The 20,566-nt window shown below is 36.4% G+C and overlaps 3 protein-coding genes across 3 annotated transcripts; 2 read left to right on the top strand and 1 right to left on the bottom strand.

Moving 5' to 3' along the window:
• Nucleotides 1–530: 530 nt before the first annotated feature.
• On the top strand, nt 531–6,051 carry LOC111781327 (putative methyltransferase PMT26). The gene is made up of 9 exons (XM_023661857.2): nt 531–688; nt 1,499–2,602; nt 2,717–2,866; nt 3,243–3,513; nt 3,715–3,825; nt 3,954–4,128; nt 4,827–5,099; nt 5,240–5,434; nt 5,526–6,051. Exons 2-9 carry the CDS (start codon nt 1,535–1,537, stop codon nt 5,752–5,754), a joined length of 2,472 nt encoding a protein of 823 aa, XP_023517625.2. The 5' UTR covers nt 531–688; nt 1,499–1,534; the 3' UTR covers nt 5,755–6,051.
• A 1,525-nt stretch (nt 6,052–7,576) lies between these two features.
• Nucleotides 7,577–14,721, top strand: RGLG3 (Copine (Calcium-dependent phospholipid-binding protein) family). Its single transcript, XM_087120167.1, has 12 exons — nt 7,577–7,765; nt 8,229–8,305; nt 9,204–9,288; nt 9,373–9,513; nt 9,610–9,723; nt 11,333–11,430; nt 11,528–11,607; nt 11,677–11,782; nt 12,288–12,415; nt 12,488–12,620; nt 13,723–13,779; nt 14,252–14,721. Exons 2-12 carry the CDS (start codon nt 8,237–8,239, stop codon nt 14,330–14,332), a joined length of 1,092 nt encoding a protein of 363 aa, XP_086976293.1. The 5' UTR covers nt 7,577–7,765; nt 8,229–8,236; the 3' UTR covers nt 14,333–14,721.
• A 1,262-nt stretch (nt 14,722–15,983) lies between these two features.
• Nucleotides 15,984–18,152, bottom strand: LOC111781930 (gibberellin 20 oxidase 1-A). The gene is made up of 3 exons (XM_023662667.2): nt 17,548–18,152; nt 17,152–17,473; nt 15,984–16,342 (listed from the first exon to the last, which is right to left on the bottom strand). The coding sequence occupies exons 1-3, from the start codon at nt 18,078–18,080 to the stop codon at nt 16,070–16,072; spliced, it is 1,128 nt and encodes a 375-aa protein (XP_023518435.2). The 5' UTR covers nt 18,081–18,152; the 3' UTR covers nt 15,984–16,069.
• Nucleotides 18,153–20,566: the final 2,414 nt, after the last annotated feature.

The following is a 20,566-nucleotide window of genomic DNA, read 5'->3' as shown; positions in this document are numbered from 1 at the left end:
TTAAGGTATACAAATAATAATAATAATAATAATAATAATTTAAAGATATTAATATTAGTTTTAAAATTTTATGAGTATTTTTTAAATGGAGGTACTAATTATTTAATTTATTTATAAATTAAAGATAATTTTAAAACTTTAAAAAAGAAAATTTTGAAAACAAAATAAAATACTTACTTTTATTTTATTTTTTATTTTTTTAAGTTTAAAGTTTTATTGAAACTTTTAGAATTAGTTTTAAAATATTTTTATTAATTTAATTGTTATTTAATCAAAGGATTTAAATTGGTAATTTGAGAGAAAAATCCAATAAATAATGTTCATTGGCCGGAAATTATCTCACGCGCGAAACTCGCGCGTGTATTTCTCTATCTCTGTCCTCACCGCGTGCTTTTTGTCTATTATTTCCGAAGGTCAGTGTCGGTGTGTATCGGAACACTGTCGGTAAAAAAACAAAAGAAAGTGATTAACAAATTAATCACTTAATTACGAATCATTTAATTCAACTAATTTTAATTAATTTCAACACCTACAAACTTACTCTCTCTCTTCTCTTATTCTCTCTATTAAATCTCCCTCTTCCCCTTCATTCGCTCCACCACTACATTTCATCTTCTCCGTTTGAGGAAAATGGAGGAATAGTGTTTCAAACTCTCTTTCCTTCTTCGCTAGATCTGTTCTTTCCAAGGTAGGCAATGGCTTTATCCTTACTTCCGGATGTTTAGATCCCTCAGATCTCGTGTTTATTGTTCTATAATTTGCTTTCTTTCTTTACATTTAGCCTGTTCTTGCTTTTGCCCCTTCTTTGCTCTGCTTTCTGCTTTCTACTTCCGGTTTCGTGATGTTTATTCGTTTCTGCGCGTTTTTAATGTAGATCTAATTTGGTTTCTAGCAAACTTGAGTTTCTTTTGTTGCTTTTTTGGCGCGCATTGGTGTTTGATTTCTTCTTTTTTGTGATGTTTGTGTGTGGATCTCATGGAGTTTGTTTGTATTCTTGTTCTGTTTCCTTGTACGTGAATGAATTGTGTTATCTTTTCATTCTAACGTTATGTGTTACGCGGTTAATGTATGTATTTCTTTTCTTTGTTCTGGATCGACGTTATTTGGTGTGGACATAGTAAATCATTGGTTGATATGCTTTAATGTCTTTCGAAGTTGATTTAGCCGATCTTCCTTGTTTATGTATCAATTTACGCTAGTGTTTGATTGCAGTAAGTGTGCCGTGAATTATGGCTGAATTTTCTCCGTTGGATATTTTTCTTTGTGCTCTAGTCAGATTTGTGTTAAATTTCTCTCAAGTTGAATTTCTACTTTTCTGGAACTTGTAACTGTTGGTTTGACGTTAATGTTTGAACGGCTTTTTGGGACCAATTATCACTTTTCATGGTATCCTTTGCTAGTATGAATGCAGGCTGTCGGTGATCTTTGTGTTCAGCTAATTAAAGCATTTATTTATTTCTTTTATTGACTATTCTGTCTATACTCTTTCCATTCTCAGGTGCAAAACCTATAGGACAAAATTTTACGGATAGAAATGGCATTAGGGAAGTATTCAAGAATAGATAACCGAAGGTCCTCTTCGAGTTACTGCTCAACAGTGACCATTGTAGTATTTGTTGCATTGTGCTTGGTTGGGATATGGATGCTAACATCATCATCTGTAGTTCCGGTTCAAAATATTGATGTGCCAGTGGAGAACAAAAATCTGGCAAAAGAGCAAGTGATTGAGACCAGTGATGGCAAGACTCAACCCTTTGAAGATAACCCAGGAGATTTGCCTGATGATGCAAGGAAAGAGGGTGACAGTCAAGCTTCTAATCAGGAAGAGAAGCCTGAAGCCGAAGAGAAGCCTGAAGAGAAGCCCGAAGACAAGCCTGAAGAGAATCCCGAAGACAAGCCTGAAGAGAAGCCAGATGAACAGAATGAGGACAAGAATGGAGGGAATGAAGAAACTAAACGAGACGATGAAAGAGAAACAGAAAATGGTGATTCTAAGGAGGAAAATGGAGAACCAGATTCTGAAACTAGGCCAGAGGCTGGTGACAATGAATCCGGTGGACAGGGAGATTCTGAGGAGAATTCTAATGAGAAACAATCAAATTCAAATGATACAGAAGAGAAAAATGATGATGAGAAAAAAACAGATGACCCAAGTGACACTAAAGACGGAGAAAATGTTAATGGTCAGGAAGGGGAGAATGTGAAGCTAAATGACAAAAGCTCTGATGAAACAAATGAAAATAACCAATCCAAAAACCCGGCTTCTGGTGAGGTGTTTCCTTCTGGTGCTCAGTCGGAGCTTTTGAATGAAACATCAACACAGAATGGATCATGGTCAACTCAGGCAGCAGAATCAAAGAATGAAAAAGAAACTCAACGATCTTCCGCGAAACAATCTGGGTATGAGTGGAAGATTTGCAATGTTACTGCTGGATCTGATTACATTCCTTGCCTCGACAATTTGCAAGCAATTAGGAGTCTTCATAGTACAAAACATTATGAACATCGAGAGAGGCATTGTCCTGAAGAACCTCCAACCTGCCTTGTATCACTTCCAGAGGGCTATAAACGCCCAATTACATGGCCAACTAGCAGGGAAAAGGTTAAAGCAATTTAACATTTTTACTTCAGAAAATACATTTTATGTTTGTTCAGTTTTTTAATTGTTGTTTCTTTCTTTCATTCATTGATGGGATAATTGGGTGTGTTTCTACAGATATGGTACTATAATGTTCCCCACACAAAACTTGCTGAAGTTAAGGGGCATCAGAATTGGGTAAAAGTTTCTGGTGAATACTTAACATTTCCTGGTGGTGGGACCCAGTTCAAGCACGGTGCTCTTCACTACATTGACTTCATACAAGAGGTAACATTCTTCTCCTTAATCTCCTGTTAGTATGGTATGTTACATGCTCGTTTGGTTTGCATATTTGCATTTTCATTGTTGGTGGTTGTATTTTATGTACTTAATGTATCTGGATACTTTTCAGATCTTGGATTGTAGTGATGACGCCATGTCTTTTTATATGATCGTTCTGATTGTTATTTTCATGCTACTTCTTTGATAAGTCTTTTTGTTTAAATTGAATGCACTTTTGAGTAAAGTTGTCTTTCTTTTTTAGATTTATGAAATGACTGTAGTATTATACCTATGGAACTGAAGAACACTGCTTTGTGGTTTATGCTTTAAAAACCTCAGCAAATGCAAAAATTTTACAAGTGGTATAATTTGAATGATGCAGGCTGTCAATGATATTGCTTGGGGAAAACGATCACGCGTGATTCTGGATGTTGGATGTGGAGTGGCAAGCTTTGGAGGATTTCTTTTTGAAAGAGATGTACTAACCATGTCATTGGCCCCAAAAGATGAACATGAAGCACAAGTCCAGTTTGCACTTGAGAGGGGCATTCCTGCTATATCTGCTGTTATGGGGACGAAAAGACTTCCTTATCCAGGAAGAGTGTTTGATGTTGTCCATTGTGCTCGTTGTAGAGTCCCATGGCACGCAGAAGGTAATGTGATTACTAGTCTGTTTCAATTAATATTTTCTCTTAAATTTTGAGATATTGGTTAAATTTCTATGATTTGGAACCACGATTCATTTTCATATATCATGTAGTGAATACACTAAAAGTCCATTATACCAGTGACTGAACTTAGCCATTTTGTCAGTAGCTTGAGTTTCAATGTTCACTTTCGAAGAAACTGTGCAGGTGGCAAACTTCTGTTGGAGCTGAATCGTTTGTTGCGGCCTGGTGGCTTCTTCGTCTGGTCTGCCACACCGGTCTATCAGAAGAAGGCTGAAGATGTTGAAATATGGAATGGTTGGCAATTTCTAAACCCAACAACTTACGATCCTTTAGAAGTTTTAGTTGTAAATGTAAATGTAAAACTAGAGCGCGTCAAAGTTTAGATGTTCTAACAAATTTGCATCTTGTGGAACTATTTACAGCCATGAAAGAACTGACGAAAGCAATGTGCTGGGAACTTGTATCAATTAACAAGGATACAGTAGATGAAGTTAGTGCAGCCATATATCGAAAGCCTACCAATAATGATTGTTACAAACAGAGGTCCGAGAAAGAGCCACCTGTCTGCCCGAATTCAGATGATCCAAATGCAGCCTGGTACTTATCTGTTCTGATTTTAATTTCCCAAGTTAGCAAATGTGTACTTACATTCTATCGAAGATCCAATTTGTAACAACTGAAGCCCACCCCTTGTCTACTAGGGAGAGGTTCCACACTCTTGTAAAGAATGCTTCGTTCTCCTATCCAACCGATATGAGATCTCACAATCCACCCCCCTTTGGGGCCGAGCGTCCTCGCTAGCACTCGTTCCCTTCTCCAATCGATGTGGGACCCTCAAATCCACCCCCCCTTCGGTGCTTAGTGTCCTTGTTGGCACATCGCCAGGTGTCTGACTCTGATACCATTTGTAACTGCCCAAGCCCACCGCTACCAGACATTGTCCGACTTTCTAGGCTTCCCCTCAAGGTTTTTAAAACGCGTCTATTAGGGAGAGGTTTCCACACCCTTATAAAAAATGCTTCGTTCTCCTCTCCAACCGATGTGGCATCTCACCCAATTATTGGGAAAGGATCCATTAAAATATTGAGCGTCTAGTCCAGAATCATTCCCCTTCATATGTGCTTTCTTGTTCGTTCTATTATTATTTCTAAATTAGAAATCACAAAGCTTAGACTAGACACATTTAGAATATAAGACCATGAGAGATTTTCCTTCAAATGCCGTACTCGTGAATTATTTCAGAAGATTTATTGCATTACAGATAGTACAACTGAGTTTGTTCAAACAATTTGCAGGAATGTGCCACTTCAAGCATGCATGCACAAAATCTCGACAAATGCGTCAGAACGTGGTTCTAAATGGCCAGAGCAATGGCCATCAAGGTTGGAGAAAACACCATACTGGCTGTTGAATTCTCAGGTTGGAGTTTATGGAAGACCTGCTCCAGAGGATTTTGCTGCAGATCACAAACACTGGAATAGTGTCGTTACAAAGTCATATCTAGCTGGCATGGGAATCGACTGGTCAACGGTGCGAAATGTCATGGACATGAGAGCTGTCTATGGAGGGTAAGATTCTCCACCCCTCAAAGGAAATGTACTTCGAGATAGCTATCATATTGCTGTCCATTGTCAATAATTTCTCCACCCTCAAAGTAAATCCTTTATTTTTCTGAGTAAAAATATAAATGTTCTTCATTTCCTCGCAGATTTGCTGCTGCATTGAAAGATTTGAAAGTGTGGGTCATGAATGTCGTCTCAATAGACTCAGCCGACACTCTCCCGATTATCTACGAACGAGGTTTATTCGGTATATATCACGATTGGTGTGAATCATTCAGCACCTACCCGAGAACATATGACCTTCTTCACGCAGACCATCTTTTCTCCAAGATCAAAACGAGGTGACCTTAACCTTAAGCACCATATTTTATCCCTCTTCTCCTTCACTCCAATCAATGCCTTTTGCTAATGCATTACTCGGTTGACATACAGGTGCAATCTAGCTGCTTTAGTTGCAGAGACCGACCGGATCCTCAGGCCAGAAGGTAAGCTCATCGTCCGGGACCTTGCAGAAACCGTAAATGAGCTCGAAAACATGTTCAAGTCAATGAAATGGGAGGTTCGGTTTACTTATTTCAAAGACAATGAAGCATTGCTCTGCGTTCAGAAGTCAATGTGGCGACCAAATGAATCCGAAACACTCCAATTTGCAATTTCTTAGAGCCCGTCGTCGTCGTCGTCGTTATCGTCATCGTCACCGTGATCCCACTTGTTGGCAAGGAGAGGAAAGGTTAGGTCAATCCCTTTCTTGTTTTGGTAATTCAAAGTTTCAATTTTATGGCAATGTTACGTCCTCTAATTAGACAGTGTATCATCTCTCATATCTCTTCTAGGGCCTTTGGGTGTAATTCATTTTTTCTTCTGCTCCTCCCTATATTCCTTAATCCAAAGGCTGCTCCTCAGTTTTCCCTGTACTACGATACTGATAGCTATTAATGAAAAATCATATATTCTTGTATATGCTTTTTTTCATTTATGTTTTAGGTACTTCGTCTGAATCTAGGATGATTTTGTTTCTAGTTTTTTTTTTTTTTTTAATGTTTAAATTATTCTTTGACCATTTTTTTTTTCCTATATATATATATATATATATATATATATATATATATATATATAAGTATGAGATGTCAAGTAATTGAATAGGGAAATGTTTGGTAAATGTCTATTTAAAAATTAGTTTATTTAGTCATTTTTTAATTACATTTTTTTTTATGAAAAATAAATAAAATTTACCTCTAAATATGTTAATTTTTATTAAAAATGTTGGTTCATGAACTAACGTGATCCATGTGAGTTGGAGTGGATTGTGCATGGACGCATTAAATTATAATATTAAGAATGCTTTCGCTTTCGCTTTGGCCGACCACCTTAATTCTTAAGCCAATTAGCCACATCTCTTTGCTTGCAATTGCTACAACAATTTTTTTTTTTTTTTTTTTTTTATAAAAAAAATATTACTAAATAAAATAATGAACCATTGAAGACAATATTTTATTCTAATTATTATCGGATCTAATGTGAGATTTTGTTACGGTTCAAGTTCACTGTTAACAAATATTGTTCGTTTTAGTTCGTTACATATTGTTATCGATCTCATAATTTTAAAACATGTCTATTAATAGTGAATTTAGACGGTTACAATTTAACTTTTGTTACTGTAAAATAAAATATTGAATAGATTTGAAACTAGCGTACAAAGGGCTAGTTTTTTCAAGTTTATAAGTAGATTAAACACACATTATGAACATGTGAATTTTCCAACCATTACATGGTTGGCACCATATAAATATATAATCACCCATCAACATTTATAAATGTTTGTTTCTATCCAATTGTAATACTCTATTGTAGGAAAGGTCGATATAACAAATTGGATTGGTCCCATTTGATCGATATCTTCAACCCAATAATTCGAATCAAATCCATTTAAACCATTCCTTTTGCAGTAGGTTAAAAGGTCCTGAAGGTAGACCCTAGGGCGGTTTGACCAATTTATTGAGGGCTAAATTGGTCGATCCCTTAAGGAGTCAACCTAAGTCGACTTAGCTGCTCAAGGAGTTATCTTAGTTTTCTTGACCAAAATCCTAGGATCAACCAAGGCTTTAACCAATCTCTTCAGAGTCAATTGAGAATATTCATACAAACCTTGAAACAAAACAGACTTAAAAGGGTGAGAGAGAGACCAAATGTTGCCTAATAACCAACCCTTCGGCACCCGAAACTTCTCCTTGAATTCCAAGAGAATGGACTGAGAAGGAGCATATTGTAATTATAATAACCCGAGAGTCCAATAAGATACTTAAATATATGCTACGAGCGTCTGAGTAAATATATGACTTTTTCCCACAATATAATTCTAAAAAAAAAAAAAAACAATATATATTTTTGTATTATTGTATATTACAAATAATAAATAGTATTAAAAATGATTATTAATATAATATTTGAGAAATGGTGAGCAGTAGTAGTCTGGAACGGATCTATTTGAACATGGGTGATGGGTGCACGCATTAACAACGAACCCTTTTGCTTCAAAGTCTGAGATGACAATCAACAGAAGGAATCTCTTTCTATCATTTACAAATCGCATATTCAAAACTATTCTTAATTCCCCTTTGACCTTCTTCTCCGTTTGCATCTCCCTCCATTGCAGCCCATCCAAAGCTCTCTCTGTGAGTTACTGCTTCCTATTAAATGCGTTCTTCTTCTCTATGGCTTGATTTTCTTTCTAGGTCTGCTCAATTTAGCTTGTTCGCAGCTTTAAGTTGCTGTTCTTTGCTTCAGTCATGCTATCCTTCTTGCTTCTAGCATTTATGAATCGTTTTGGGGGTGTTTTTTAATGCGATGATCATAGATTTTCAATGCTTGATTTAGCAAGTTCGAAGGAATTGATCGGTGACTTGATATCAAGTTCTTTTGGGGTGCTATGCATGTGGATTTTGCCATATTGATTTCATTGTCTCAAGTTCAGCGAAAAGGGCATCCTAATTGATTGTTATTTTTCCTTTCAAGAAGTGATTGATTCTTTAAATGTATATTTGGCGTTCTTGAAGAGTTCATTTGAGATTGGGGATTATGGAATTACTGTATTATAGTTATGTTGATGAGAGCCTGCTTGAACCTTCTTGTATGCAGAGAGTTAGATGGATTCAGATCATCATCGGAACATAGATTTTCGACATATTGCTGATAATTTCAGCTCATTGGATCAGGTTCACTCTTTTATCTTGGCTGCTTAATTCATGTATGAAAGCATGCTGAACTAAATCTATATTCTATCTAAGCCGCTACTTTTTTTGGTTTATGTGAGATCTCACGTCAGTTGGAGAGGGGAACAAAGCATTCCTTAGAAGAGTGTGGAAACCTCTCCTTGGTGGATACGTTTTTAAATCTTGAGGGGAAGTCCGAAAGGAAAAGCCCAAAGAGAACAATATTTGCTAGCGGTGTGCTTGGGTTGTTCCAGATGGTATCATAGCCAGACACCAGGTGATGTGCCAGCGAGGTTGTTGGCTCCCAAGGGGGTGGATTGTGAGATCCCACATCGATTGGAGAGGGGAATGAAACATTCCTTACAAGGATGTAGAAACCACTCCCTAGTAGACGCGTTTTAAAACTATGAGGCTAATGGTGATACATAATGAGCTAAAGCGGACAATATGTGCTAGCGGTGGGCTTGGGTTGTTACATGAAGCACTTACATATAGTAGAATTGCTCTCTTCTAGTCTGATAGATAGATAGAAAGATATTTGTTATCAATTTCACCATACCCCTCGAGCAGACAAAGCACTTACATATAGTAGAATTGCTCTCTTCTAGTCTGATAGATAGATAGAAAGATATTTGTTATCAATTTCACCATACCCCTCGAGCAGACAAAGCACTTACATATAGTAGAATTGCTCTCTTCTAGTCTGATAGATAGATAGAAAGATATTTGTTATCAATTTCACCATACCCCTCGAGCAGACAAAGCACTTACATATAGTAGAATTGCTCTCTTCTAGTCTGATAGATAGATAGAAAGATATTTGTTATCAATTTCACCATACCCCTCGAGCAGACATTGACACAAGTACTTGCATACTGGAAATACACGACACTTCGTTCAGGTTATATCTGCATTGAGACACGAAGGTCTTGAGTCATCAAATTTAATTCTCGGTATCGACTTTACAAAGAGCAATGAGTGGACAGGTGAATCTTTCTTTATTTAACAATTGTTATGAAGATTGTGAACATTTCCATAAATTGCTAGAAGTTACATTTCACTGACTGCAGGCAGGCATTCTTTCAGAAGAAGAAGTCTGCATTCCATTAGCAGCATACCCAATCCGTACGAGCAAGCGATTTCTATAATTGGTCAAACATTGTCTCCTTTTGATGATGATGGCTTGATACCTTGTCTCGGTTTCGGTGATGGTTGGTATTGGTTGTGATCATTTCTAGATCCTTTGTTAGTGTTAGTAACCAACTTTTCTCTTGTCTGATTACCTTATTTTCAACTTCTTTCTTTAGAATCGACGCGTGATCAGCATGTATTCAGCTTTTATCCCGATCACAGGCCATGTAGAGGTTTCAAGGAAGCGCTTTCTCGATATAGAGAAATTCTGCCATTCCTAAAATTATCGGGTTCGTTTGAACTTTCAGTTAACTTTACAAATATGTTTAGCTATTTGTCAGTATTATTCATGGTATAGATTAAAATGCAGAGCAAATTTGCTTTTAAACCTTCTGCCCTAACTTGGTTCATGAAGATTTATTTCATTATGGCAGGCATAATGTAATGATCAACGAGATAAATGCTTTCGATGATAATGGTACTTTAGTATCTTGTCGTATAGGAAAAAAAGGCTGGGGTGTAAATGGGTATTTTTAATCGAGGTTAAACCTGATGAATAGGAGGTAAACTGTAACAGCTCAAACCCACCGCTAGCAAATATTGTCCTCTTTGGGCTTTTCCTTCTGGGCTTTCCTTCAACGTTTTTAAAACGCGTCTGCTAAGGATACCATGAAGAATGCTTCATTCACCTCCCCAACCAACCGATGTGGGATCTCACAATCCACCCCTCTTCAGGGCCCAGCATCCTTGCTAGCACACCGCCTCGTGTCCATCCCTTTCGGGGCTCAGCCTCCTCGCTGGCACATCACCTGTTGTCTAGCTCTGATACCATTTGTAATGGCCCAAACCCACCACTAGCAGATATTGTCCTCTTTGGGCTTTTCCTTTTAGGCTTCCCTTCAAGGTTTTCAAATGTGTCTACTAGGGAGAGGTGATAAGCGCCAACAATGCTGGATTTTGCAAAGCTAGAGGTCCTTCTAGAATCCTTGCCAAAACGTTCACAGAGAAAGCTAACTTAACGGATTGATTCCAACCAAGAGCTGGTTAGAAGATGAATGACTCTTAGATTGAACTTGGAATCTATGGTCACTCTTAGATATCAAGACAATTCACTCCAGAATTAGCTTGATCAAAACTAATTCAATGAATCGGTTTAAACATCAAACCTAAAGCAAGGTTTGAAAAAGAATAACACCAAAAGGGTATCAAGAAAACACAGGTTTTTTTCTGTATTCAACAAAAATCCCTCAAACATGAGTATTACATGCCTTTAAATAGGTCTAAAAGGTAACCCTAACATAATAAAGTTCAGCCACCAACCACAAATTACTAATAAATGCTATTAAATACAAATTGAAGCAAATAAGGCATTAATAAATTTCCTTAATTGGTAATTCAACTATCAAAGGCAAGTCTTCTAATTACTTTCTATAAATTTCCTTAATTGGTAATTCAACTACTAAAGGCCAGTCTAATTCAACTACTAAAGGCCAGTCTTCTAATTACTTTCCAATATCAGCCACTCCATTATTTTCTTGATTTGATTCTTGAATCTTCTTTGTATTGCTTCTTGTAATTGCTCGTTCGGGTACATGGAAGTGATCAGTTGTTGGATTCATATCAAGAGGTTTCCACACCTTTATAAAGAATGTTTCGTTCTCCTCCCCAACCAATGTGGGATCTCACATAAACCATGTAGTACTCCGTTGATACCTAATTTGCAACTCACCAAAGAAGAAGAATCATTTAAAGAATCATTTAACATTTAGTGGGATGCGTTCCCCTCTCCAACCGATTGTCATCTATGGATTATTTTGTAAATGCTTTGGCTGGATAATGTACTTTTCTTCTTCCTAAGTTAAGGCGGTCCTAACGATGTGCTTAAGCTTATTTATGTAGGTCCAACCTCTTTTGCCCCTGTTATAGATGCTGCAATAGGCATTGTTGAGAAAACCAATTGGCAGTATCATGTCCTTGTTATTGTTGCAGATGGACAGGTTGTTGGATGTGCTCGGTTTATATTAATTCTTACTTCTCACTGTCTCGTGTATACTTCATTCTCTTTAAGTCCTAAAAGTGTACAACATCGAACAGGTTACGAGAAATCCCGACATACCACCAGGCAGATTAAGTTTTCAAGAGCAGGCAACCATAAACTCCATTGTTGCTGCTAGGTAAAACAATAATTGTTATTCAGTTTGGTTGCTTTTGCGCTCGAAGTCTCATAATACTTGAATCACCAGCCATTATCCTCTATCGATCGTTCTAGTCGGGGTAGGGGATGGACCGTGGGATGCTATGCGGCAATTTGATGATAACATCCCTCAACGTGCATTTGATAATTTCCAGGTATTTAATTAATATTTCATTGAATTCTATTGTGAGATTCCACATCGGTTGGAGAGGAACAAAGCATTCCTTATAAGGGTGTGGAAACCTCTCCCTAGTAGACACGTTTTAAGTAACGGGCCAAAGCGGATAATATCTACTAGCGGTGAGCTTGGGCTCTTACACGTATGGTTGTGTATTTCACATTTTCTATTAACTTCATTTGATGGTGTGGGATATTCTTGGAGATCTGAATTCAACCTTCATATTTCATTTCCAAAAACTAATATGATGAACATCGCGTTAGCGTTCTTTAAATATTCGTGAATCCAGAAAATCAGTCAACTTTCTTTTGGTGAAAAATATTTTGACTGAAATTTGTAGTTGCTTTTGGTTAAGACCTCTACAGTTCATGAGTATATGTGGCTGGTTTTGTTGTCGTATGAAAGCTGTGGACATCGATGTTTGACCGTGTTTCGTCGAGTTTGTAACTTCACTTCATATCTGCTTCTCTGTATTGGTTCAGTTTGTAAACTTCACAAAAATCATGTCTGAGAGCAAAGAAGAATCAAAGAAGGAAGCAGCATTTGCTCTGGCTGCGCTCATGGAAATCCCATTTCAATACAGAGCCACTCTCTCTCTGCAGTATTCAAAGTAAGCTAAGAGTTTTCAATTCCAAGAGAATTTAGAATTCCTTGCAGACATGATGGGGTCTGTATTATGCAGGAGAGAATCTGTATATAGCAAAAGTGCAGGGCCAGTTCCTCCTCCTCCTGAAGTTATCAACCATGACAATGCAGTTGCAAACCAAAATTTAATCAAAGCTAATGCTGAAAGGCAGAGCTCCTCGTCTGAATCGGTAACTTTCTTTTTCATTTTGTTTATGGAGTTTTCTGAGAATGGGAAAAATAAGGTTAGTTTTGAAAACTTACGGAGCAAATAGAAACAATAACAGCCCAAGCCCACTACTAGTAGATATTGTCCGCTTTAGTCTGTTACCTATCGCCGTTAGGCTCATGATTTTAAAACGCGTATGTTGGGGAGAGGTTTCCACACCCTTATAAGAAATACTTTGTTCTCCTCTCCAACCGATGTGGAATCTCACAATCCACCCTCCTCGGGGGTCCAGCGTCCTTGCTGGCATACCACCTGGTGTCTGGCTCTGATACCATTTGTAACAACTCAAGCTCACCGCTAATCGATATTGTTCGCTTTAGCCCGTTACCTATCGTCGTTAGCCTCACAGTTTTAAAACGCATCTGTTAGGAAGAGGTTTTCACATCCTTATAAGAAATGCTTTGTTCTCCTTTCCAATCGATGTGGGATCTCACAATCCACCCTCTTTGGGAGCCCTAGCAACTCAGTGTGTTGCTCTAATATCATTTGTTACAACCCAAGTCCACCGTTAGAAGATATTGTCCGCTTTAGCTCATAACCTGTCGCTGTCAGTCTCACAGTTTTAAAACGCGTCTGTTAGGGAAAGGTTTCCACACCCTTATAAATCAATGTGGGATCTCACAATCCAACCTCCTTGGAGGCCCAGCGTCCTCGCTGGCACACCGCCCAGTGTCTGGCTCTGATATCATTTGTAACAACTCAAGCCCATCGCTAGTAGATATTGTCCGCTTTATCCCGTTACCTATCGCCCTCAACCTCATGGTTTTAAAACGCGTCTGTGAAGGAGAGGTTTCCACACCTTTACAAGAAATGCTTTATTCCCCTCTCCAACTGTAATAAAAACAAAATTCAAATTTGAAGGAACGATATTAATAGGAACGAAACTGCATAGGAAAGTATAAGTTAGTCGGGTATCAGATGAATCTCTGATAAACTGGGAATATGAATTTGTCCTGCTGAAAATGCATTGAGTTGTGAGAGTATTACCTTGAGAATTGAAACTTTTTTATCTCTGTTTTGGCTTCATTGATATTAACTTTTTATATCAATTTTACTTGTTCAAGGTCTGCCCAATATGCCAAACAAACCCAAAAGACATGGCTTTTGCTTGTGGTCATACAGTAAGTTTTCTACCATGAAACTTTTTCACAGTGCTAGAGATAGGTTGCAGTTTTTTGTTGGTAACTTTGTCCCTAAGGTAACCACGTTCTTTCAAAAGTTGAAGTTGAAATATTATCCTGGACCTTCTATAAATATTTCATAGCTACCTTGGAGTAAAAAATGGTTAGAATGTTGAACGAAAAGTAGACGTGTCTAAATGTCGTTATTTCAGACATAATCCAGGCAAGCATCCTAGCTACTGTCACACCATTTTAAGTAATTGCCACGTTGATTTATTGTCCTAAGTTCTAACAAATTTCTACTCCCATGGTAGTTTTGAAACATTTTTGAAAAGTTAGTGGTAACGTTTCAACTTGTGAAAGAACAAGGGACAAAGTTCAGCAGTAATTTTCATAGTTTAGCTAAAGAGTTCCCGTCAAATTCGAATTCCAAATTCCTATGCCAACTATTTATTTGCTATTCTTTTTCCAGACGTGCAAGGATTGTGGGGTTACCATCTCGACATGCCCGTCGTGTCAAGAACCTATAAAGATGCGCGTGAGACTATATTAGTAAACAAACAAAAGAACTTCGTCATTGCCCTGTCAAAGTATTGAAGTTTGTTTACTGTTATGAGTAAACTTGTACTGTACAGTTTGTGAACGGCTGATGAAGATGAACCAACTTTTATGGGGTTTTTCTTTTTCTGCTAAGAACCAAATCGGCGTGGTCCGGTCGCGGGTGACCAGCACGGCCGAAATGTGAAACTATCTCATAAGATACACTGTGCATCAAATGGGGAATATTGCAATAATTCTGTTGTATAAGTAACTGTGCATTGTAAAATTGTTACAAAATGTTGAGAGTATGGAGTTGAGGATTAGGACACTCTCATAATGTTTCTATAATGTTAAAAACTATCTTCCTTATTTTTTTTAATTTATGTAAATATCTTATGTTTACTTCAGTTTTTCAAATGAGTCGGTGCATACAATCCCGAACCACAAGCCACAGAGAAATTGGAATACGTCTAAACTTGCGAATCGGTCATCCACATTGTGACAACCTCCGATCATTTCTCGAAAAAAATAATAATAATAATAATAAGGATCCTCGGTGAAAACTAGGTTTAAGCATTTTTTTGCATTTGAATCTAAGTATAATACGTGGACTTACCAATATAAGAAATTTTCCGTACATATAAGAAATTTTATTGAACATTAAATAATATTTTTTTAATAAAATATTATTGAATTTACTATAATGTAACATTATATTGAAACAGAAGATTATCCATTACAAATAAAAAAAAATTAATATATTTAATTTTTTTTAGGAGAAATTATACTTCCAATACAGACAAAAATAAATTTTTAATTTAGAAATATAAAATAGGAGGCGTATACAAGACAAAATATTTCAGGTTGATATTTGTATTAAAAAAAATTAAAATATATAATAAATTAAAGTAAGTTTTTTTCTTTTTCAAGAAACACTCCTTTATATAAAAAAGATTATCGATCCTTAATACTTTTACTTTTATTAAAAAGAGTTTTGACCATAAAAAAATACATTAAAAAAAAATTAAAAAGGTTTTGACCATAAAAAAAATTAAAAAAAAAGTTGACCTCAACCTTTCTCCATTATCTATATTTATATTTTGAAATGTTGTAATAATTATAAAAGTATTTAAAAAAAAAATAGATATTGATGGAATTTAAATTATCTAAACACGAAAAATATCACAGAACATAACTCTTTTATCATGTTTTAGTCCAACGATAGGTGAGATGATAAACTTGAACTTCTAACCTCTTGATCGAATTTACCCTAATTTAACGGATCGAACCGAGATATTTACCACTCTCTTAGTTTCATTAACACTAATGGGTAGTGTACAAAATGAACAAACAAAACAAGCACCCACTTGGAAGAGTTAAAAAAGTAAAAAAAAAAAAAAAAAAAAAAAAAAAGCATTATTACCACAAGAAGAAATGGAATAAGAGAGAAAGGCAGGGCATAAAACAGCCAAAATTGCAGCAACATCATTACTAGCATTTAGGTAAGACCCTCCAAAAGCAATATACAAACAAACACAAGGACAAAGCATTGGGCAGAGACAATAAAAAGGAGAATATCAATAAGAACAAAGTAGAAAATTGTGTAAAAACTTTCGAATATTTTCTCGACACGATAATCCGAAACGATATAACAGTGACAAGAATAAAAGAATAGTGTTCGAGTACGTCAATTCTAGATAATTTTGTTATATTGCAATTTTTAAAAGAATAGAGATAGCGGGGACGGTTGTTAAAAGGAATGGGAATGGGAGGGTCGAAGCCAATGAACAAAGCTTTGGAGTGTAGCAACATCAGCTCTATAATGGTTTTGTGTAAAGTCCAAAAGATCTGACCATGTAAAATCAGGGTACTTTCTTGGCCCTTCTCTGCCCACCAAATCTTGTGGGGGTCTCACCACTTTATCATCTTTTGGGCACACGAAGAACGCCAGTGACCTCCTTTCTCTCTTCCTGTTCACCACTGCCCTATGCAGGCAGCTCTTGTACGCCCCGTTCGATAGTGCCTGCATCATCGTTCAACTAGTTAACACATATAAAAACCTCTATTTAACCATCCATTTTGAACAGGATAGAGAATTTCCGTTTATTTCGAAAATGAGAGAGAGAATAGGGAGAGATTTAGATAACTTCTCAAAGTTGGGAAATGAAATAAGAGACGGGACAGGGACAGGCTTTCTCGTCCCTATCTTGCCCTGTGGACACCTCTAAAATTGAGGCTTTAGGAAGACCCATCTTGAATAGGGTAGAGAATTTTCGTTTACACACGAAGAGATTTCTACCCGTCAGCTAAATAGATAACTTCTCAAAGTTGGAAAATGAAATAAGAGACTAGGATGGGACGGCGACAGACTTTCCCATCCCTATCCTGCCCTGTGAACACCTCTAAAATTGAGGCTTTAGGAAGACCCATCTTGAACAGGGTAGAGAATTTTCGTCTACACAGGAAGAGATTTCTCCCCGTCAACTCAATGGAGAATTTCTAAAAGTTGGAAAGTAAAATAGGAGACGGGTACAAAGACAGGGACAAGGAAGACTTTTCCATTTCTATCCTGCCCTGTAGACATCTCTAAAGACATGTATCACGTGAATAAAAATAACAGGGTCATAGACATATTTAAAGACATAAATCTTTAACAAAAGAACAGTAAGTTCTATAGAGATAAAAAAAAGTGTGAAACAGAAGATGAGAGAACAAGAACAAGAACAAGAACAAAGAAGACTTCCCCGTTCCGACCCAGCTTAGTAACCATTTCCAAAGACATATATCTTCGATCAACGATAATAAACGAAGAGAATAGCAACGAGTGGGTACCATGAAGGTGTCACCAATATTAATAACCAAAGCATCCGGTCGTGGCTTGACAGAAAGCCATCTATTATTAGCAAAAACCTGAAGGCCACCAACTTGGTCTTGGTGCAGAATTGTTAGAGACGTCGGGTCACAGTGCGGCCCAGTCCCTAGCGTCAGCCCTGCATTCTCACACGGTGGGTAATAATTACACCTCATTATTGACCTCCCATCTTCAAAAAACTCCCTATAATGCCGTCTTTCAACTCCCAAACTTATAGCCAAAAGCTCCATTATCATTAGCCCAATTCTTTTCATCTCCTCGCAGTAACTCTGGTACACCCATCTTCATAAACAAACACGAGTCATTATTAATTTCTTCCGGTCATTAAAAAAAAAAAAAAAAAACAGAGGACTCACCCTGTTTTCTCGAATTCGCGACCCAATAAGGACTTGAAATAATGAAGAACATCAGGCCATTCAGAATCATCGCTACAATACTCAAAAGAAAACGTCTCTTTCCATGGCAATTTAGAGGAGAATCGCTCTGCATGGGCCCCTGAATATCCAGACACCCTTCCAGGCTTCTTTCGGACACTAATTTTCTTGACTAAAGGCATATTGAAAATGGTCTCCACATGCTCGTATGCGGCGTTTATTAGATCTGGGTCCATGCCATGGTTCGTCACTTGGAAGAACCCATGGTTCCTACACGCTTGGCGGATTAGAGCGGCGGCTTCCGCTGTCGCCGCCGCGTCCCCTCGCCGGAACCCGGATAAATCGATTAATGGCTCTTGAAGCTCTTCTGGGTCGTCGGCATTTGTGGCTAAGTCGGCGTGTGGCCAGAGGAATTCCGTTGGGAGATTGGTGGTGGTGCTGGCGGCGGCGGCGGCGGCGGCGGCGTTGTGAAGCATGTTGGTCAGAATTGCGGTGGTTGCTGCGGCGGAATCCATTACTTGGTTTGTTGGGTTAGAGGAATTTGAAGGGGTTGGATTCGTTTAAATAAATGGGCCTAAAATATCTACGTGTCTCGATCATAATATTATTTATATTCGTTTTTTTAACGTAGCTACCAAGACATAATGTCACGTTTAATCCTCAAGCTCATCACATTGGTACAGTTGCACGTCCACTCATTCAAGAAAAAAGAGTTCCAGCCACCTACTCGGGTAAAAATTATCGTAAAGAGATTATTAACGATGTTGGATGATGGAAGTCCCATATCTACTAATTTAGGGAATGATCTTAGGTTTATAGGTGAGAAATACTAACTCCATTGACATGAGGCTTTTTAAGAAGTCCAAAGCAAAGTCACGATAGTTTATGCTCAAAGTGGACAATATCATACTATTGTGGAGAGTCGTGTTCGTCTAACATTGTATCAGAGTCATGCCCTAAACTTAGTTGTGCCCAATAGATTGGTGGTCGGGTCGAATCTCGATTAAGGGGAGGTGTTGGATGAGGCCTTTTGGCAAAGCCATGAGAGCTTATGCTCAAAGTGGACAATATCATATCATTGTGGAGAGTCGTGTTCGTCTAACAAGCGACACTACACGTTCAGAGATGCATATCTTGTTGAATCTTTTTTTTTCTTTTTTCGTTACATTGTGTATAACGAGAATCGAATCTCATCAACCCGAAACCCTAAAGAGGTGGGAAAGAAAACGAGAGTTCTCACGACTTTTTCAAATATGGGTATATTTTCATAAATCTCAATACCATAACGGGTACTATCTTACCCACTGTAGTCCCCTCCGAATAGTCTGTTACTCACTCTAATACTTATCTTAGCTGGCAAGACAAATTGCTCTGCTCGAGTAAATATCTATATGAGCATGTTCGAAATCATGTAATATTTTTTTAACATGTGTGCATTTTTTATTGTTTTCATCTTAATATAAAGTTTTTAATACACATCAAAAGATTGGACTAAGTGATAAGTCAGCTCAACCAACTAGTTGATTGTTTTAATTTATTTGTCCACAACATGATGTGTGTCACATTCAAAAGACAAATTTATAATTGCAATTTGCAAGCTGCATCCTATTTTTGGAAATTTTTCATTAATCATATGCTCCAGATCTAATTATTATATTTTTATTACTATTACCCTATTTTTATAAATAATAATAATTGGAATAAACCATTCACTTAAAAAAAAAATCAAAATTAAATCTCAAATTTATTGTTTAAGAGCTTTTTTTTTTAAATTTTAAAATTAAATTAAGAATTCAAAATTTTATTTTAGAGAAATAATAACTTTAATTTCAATTTTGATATCTTTTTTTTATAACAACTTAAAAGAGGGAGATGTTCGTTTTGAAATTTAAATTAATAATATATTAGATCTTTTAAAAAAAAAAATTGTGACATTTGTATTTATTTTTGTTTAATTTATTATCGATATTTAATATTTCAAAATTCACAAAATATTTATTTGAAAATTGAATTTTTGTTGTCGTTTGATGCTTGAAATACTCACGTGAATAATTTTTTAATATAAACTTTTGATTTCATATAATTTAGATGTTAGACTTTGTTACCATGTCGGGAATTATTTAATATTTACTAATTTCAATAAATAAAAAAATAAAACTCACTTATTTTAATAATATAATTTTTTAAAATGTCTTATTAAACGTTACTATTCCAAAAATGGCCTTTTAATTTACTTTTATTTAACTAAAATTTAAAAAAATCCAAACTATCCGCCATATTTTTTACCTTTATTTTCTTATATCAACAAAATTTGGATTTATTCAAATTTTTATATCAATTATTTTTCTCGATTTTTATCAAATAATTTCATATTTATATATATTGAAATTTATGTTTCATTTCACGATTAATTTAAAAAAAAAAAAACACGGCCACAAATGATTATTTTAAAAAATAAAAAAATAATTAGGAGTACTAAAATAGGTTAAAAAAAAAAATATATATATATATATATATATATAATTTAGCGCAGTGATCGACAGAAGGCGACAAAAGAAAATTAGTCCAGTTGTCGTTTGCCAGCAACGATACAAATTGCCCAACGGAGGGGTTGTCTGCGGGCAGGGAGGGTGAGACAAGGAAGCAGACCAAAGAGCTTCACGTGGGTTTTATTCCCATGCGCTGCGCCCACAACCATTTCTGTCCCCACCAAACGGTCCTGTAGCACGTGCTTCTCACGTGAGTTCCATATGCCTTAGTTCTGTGGGCCCACCCCCTCTTTTTTCCTCTTTTTTTTTTTCTTTTTTTTTTTGCCTCATGGAAAAAAAAAATATTTTATATATATTATGGGCGAAAATGCTCCCTTTTTCTTTTTTTTTTTTTTAATTTTTAAAATGAATTTTAATTGGCCTGCCTCCAAATTTGGAAATTTCGGGATTCGTATTATTAATATTATTTATTTATTTATTTATTTGGTAGATGCTGATTCTAGTAGTCTACA

The sequence above is a fragment of the Cucurbita pepo genome, chromosome 19 (assembly GCF_057944985.1).
Source record: "Cucurbita pepo subsp. pepo isolate OVF chromosome 19, ASM5794498v1, whole genome shotgun sequence".
NCBI lineage: Eukaryota > Viridiplantae > Streptophyta > Magnoliopsida > Cucurbitales > Cucurbitaceae > Cucurbita > Cucurbita pepo.
Note: the sequence above shows the minus strand (reverse complement) of the source record. Positions and strands in the feature narration are given on the sequence as shown.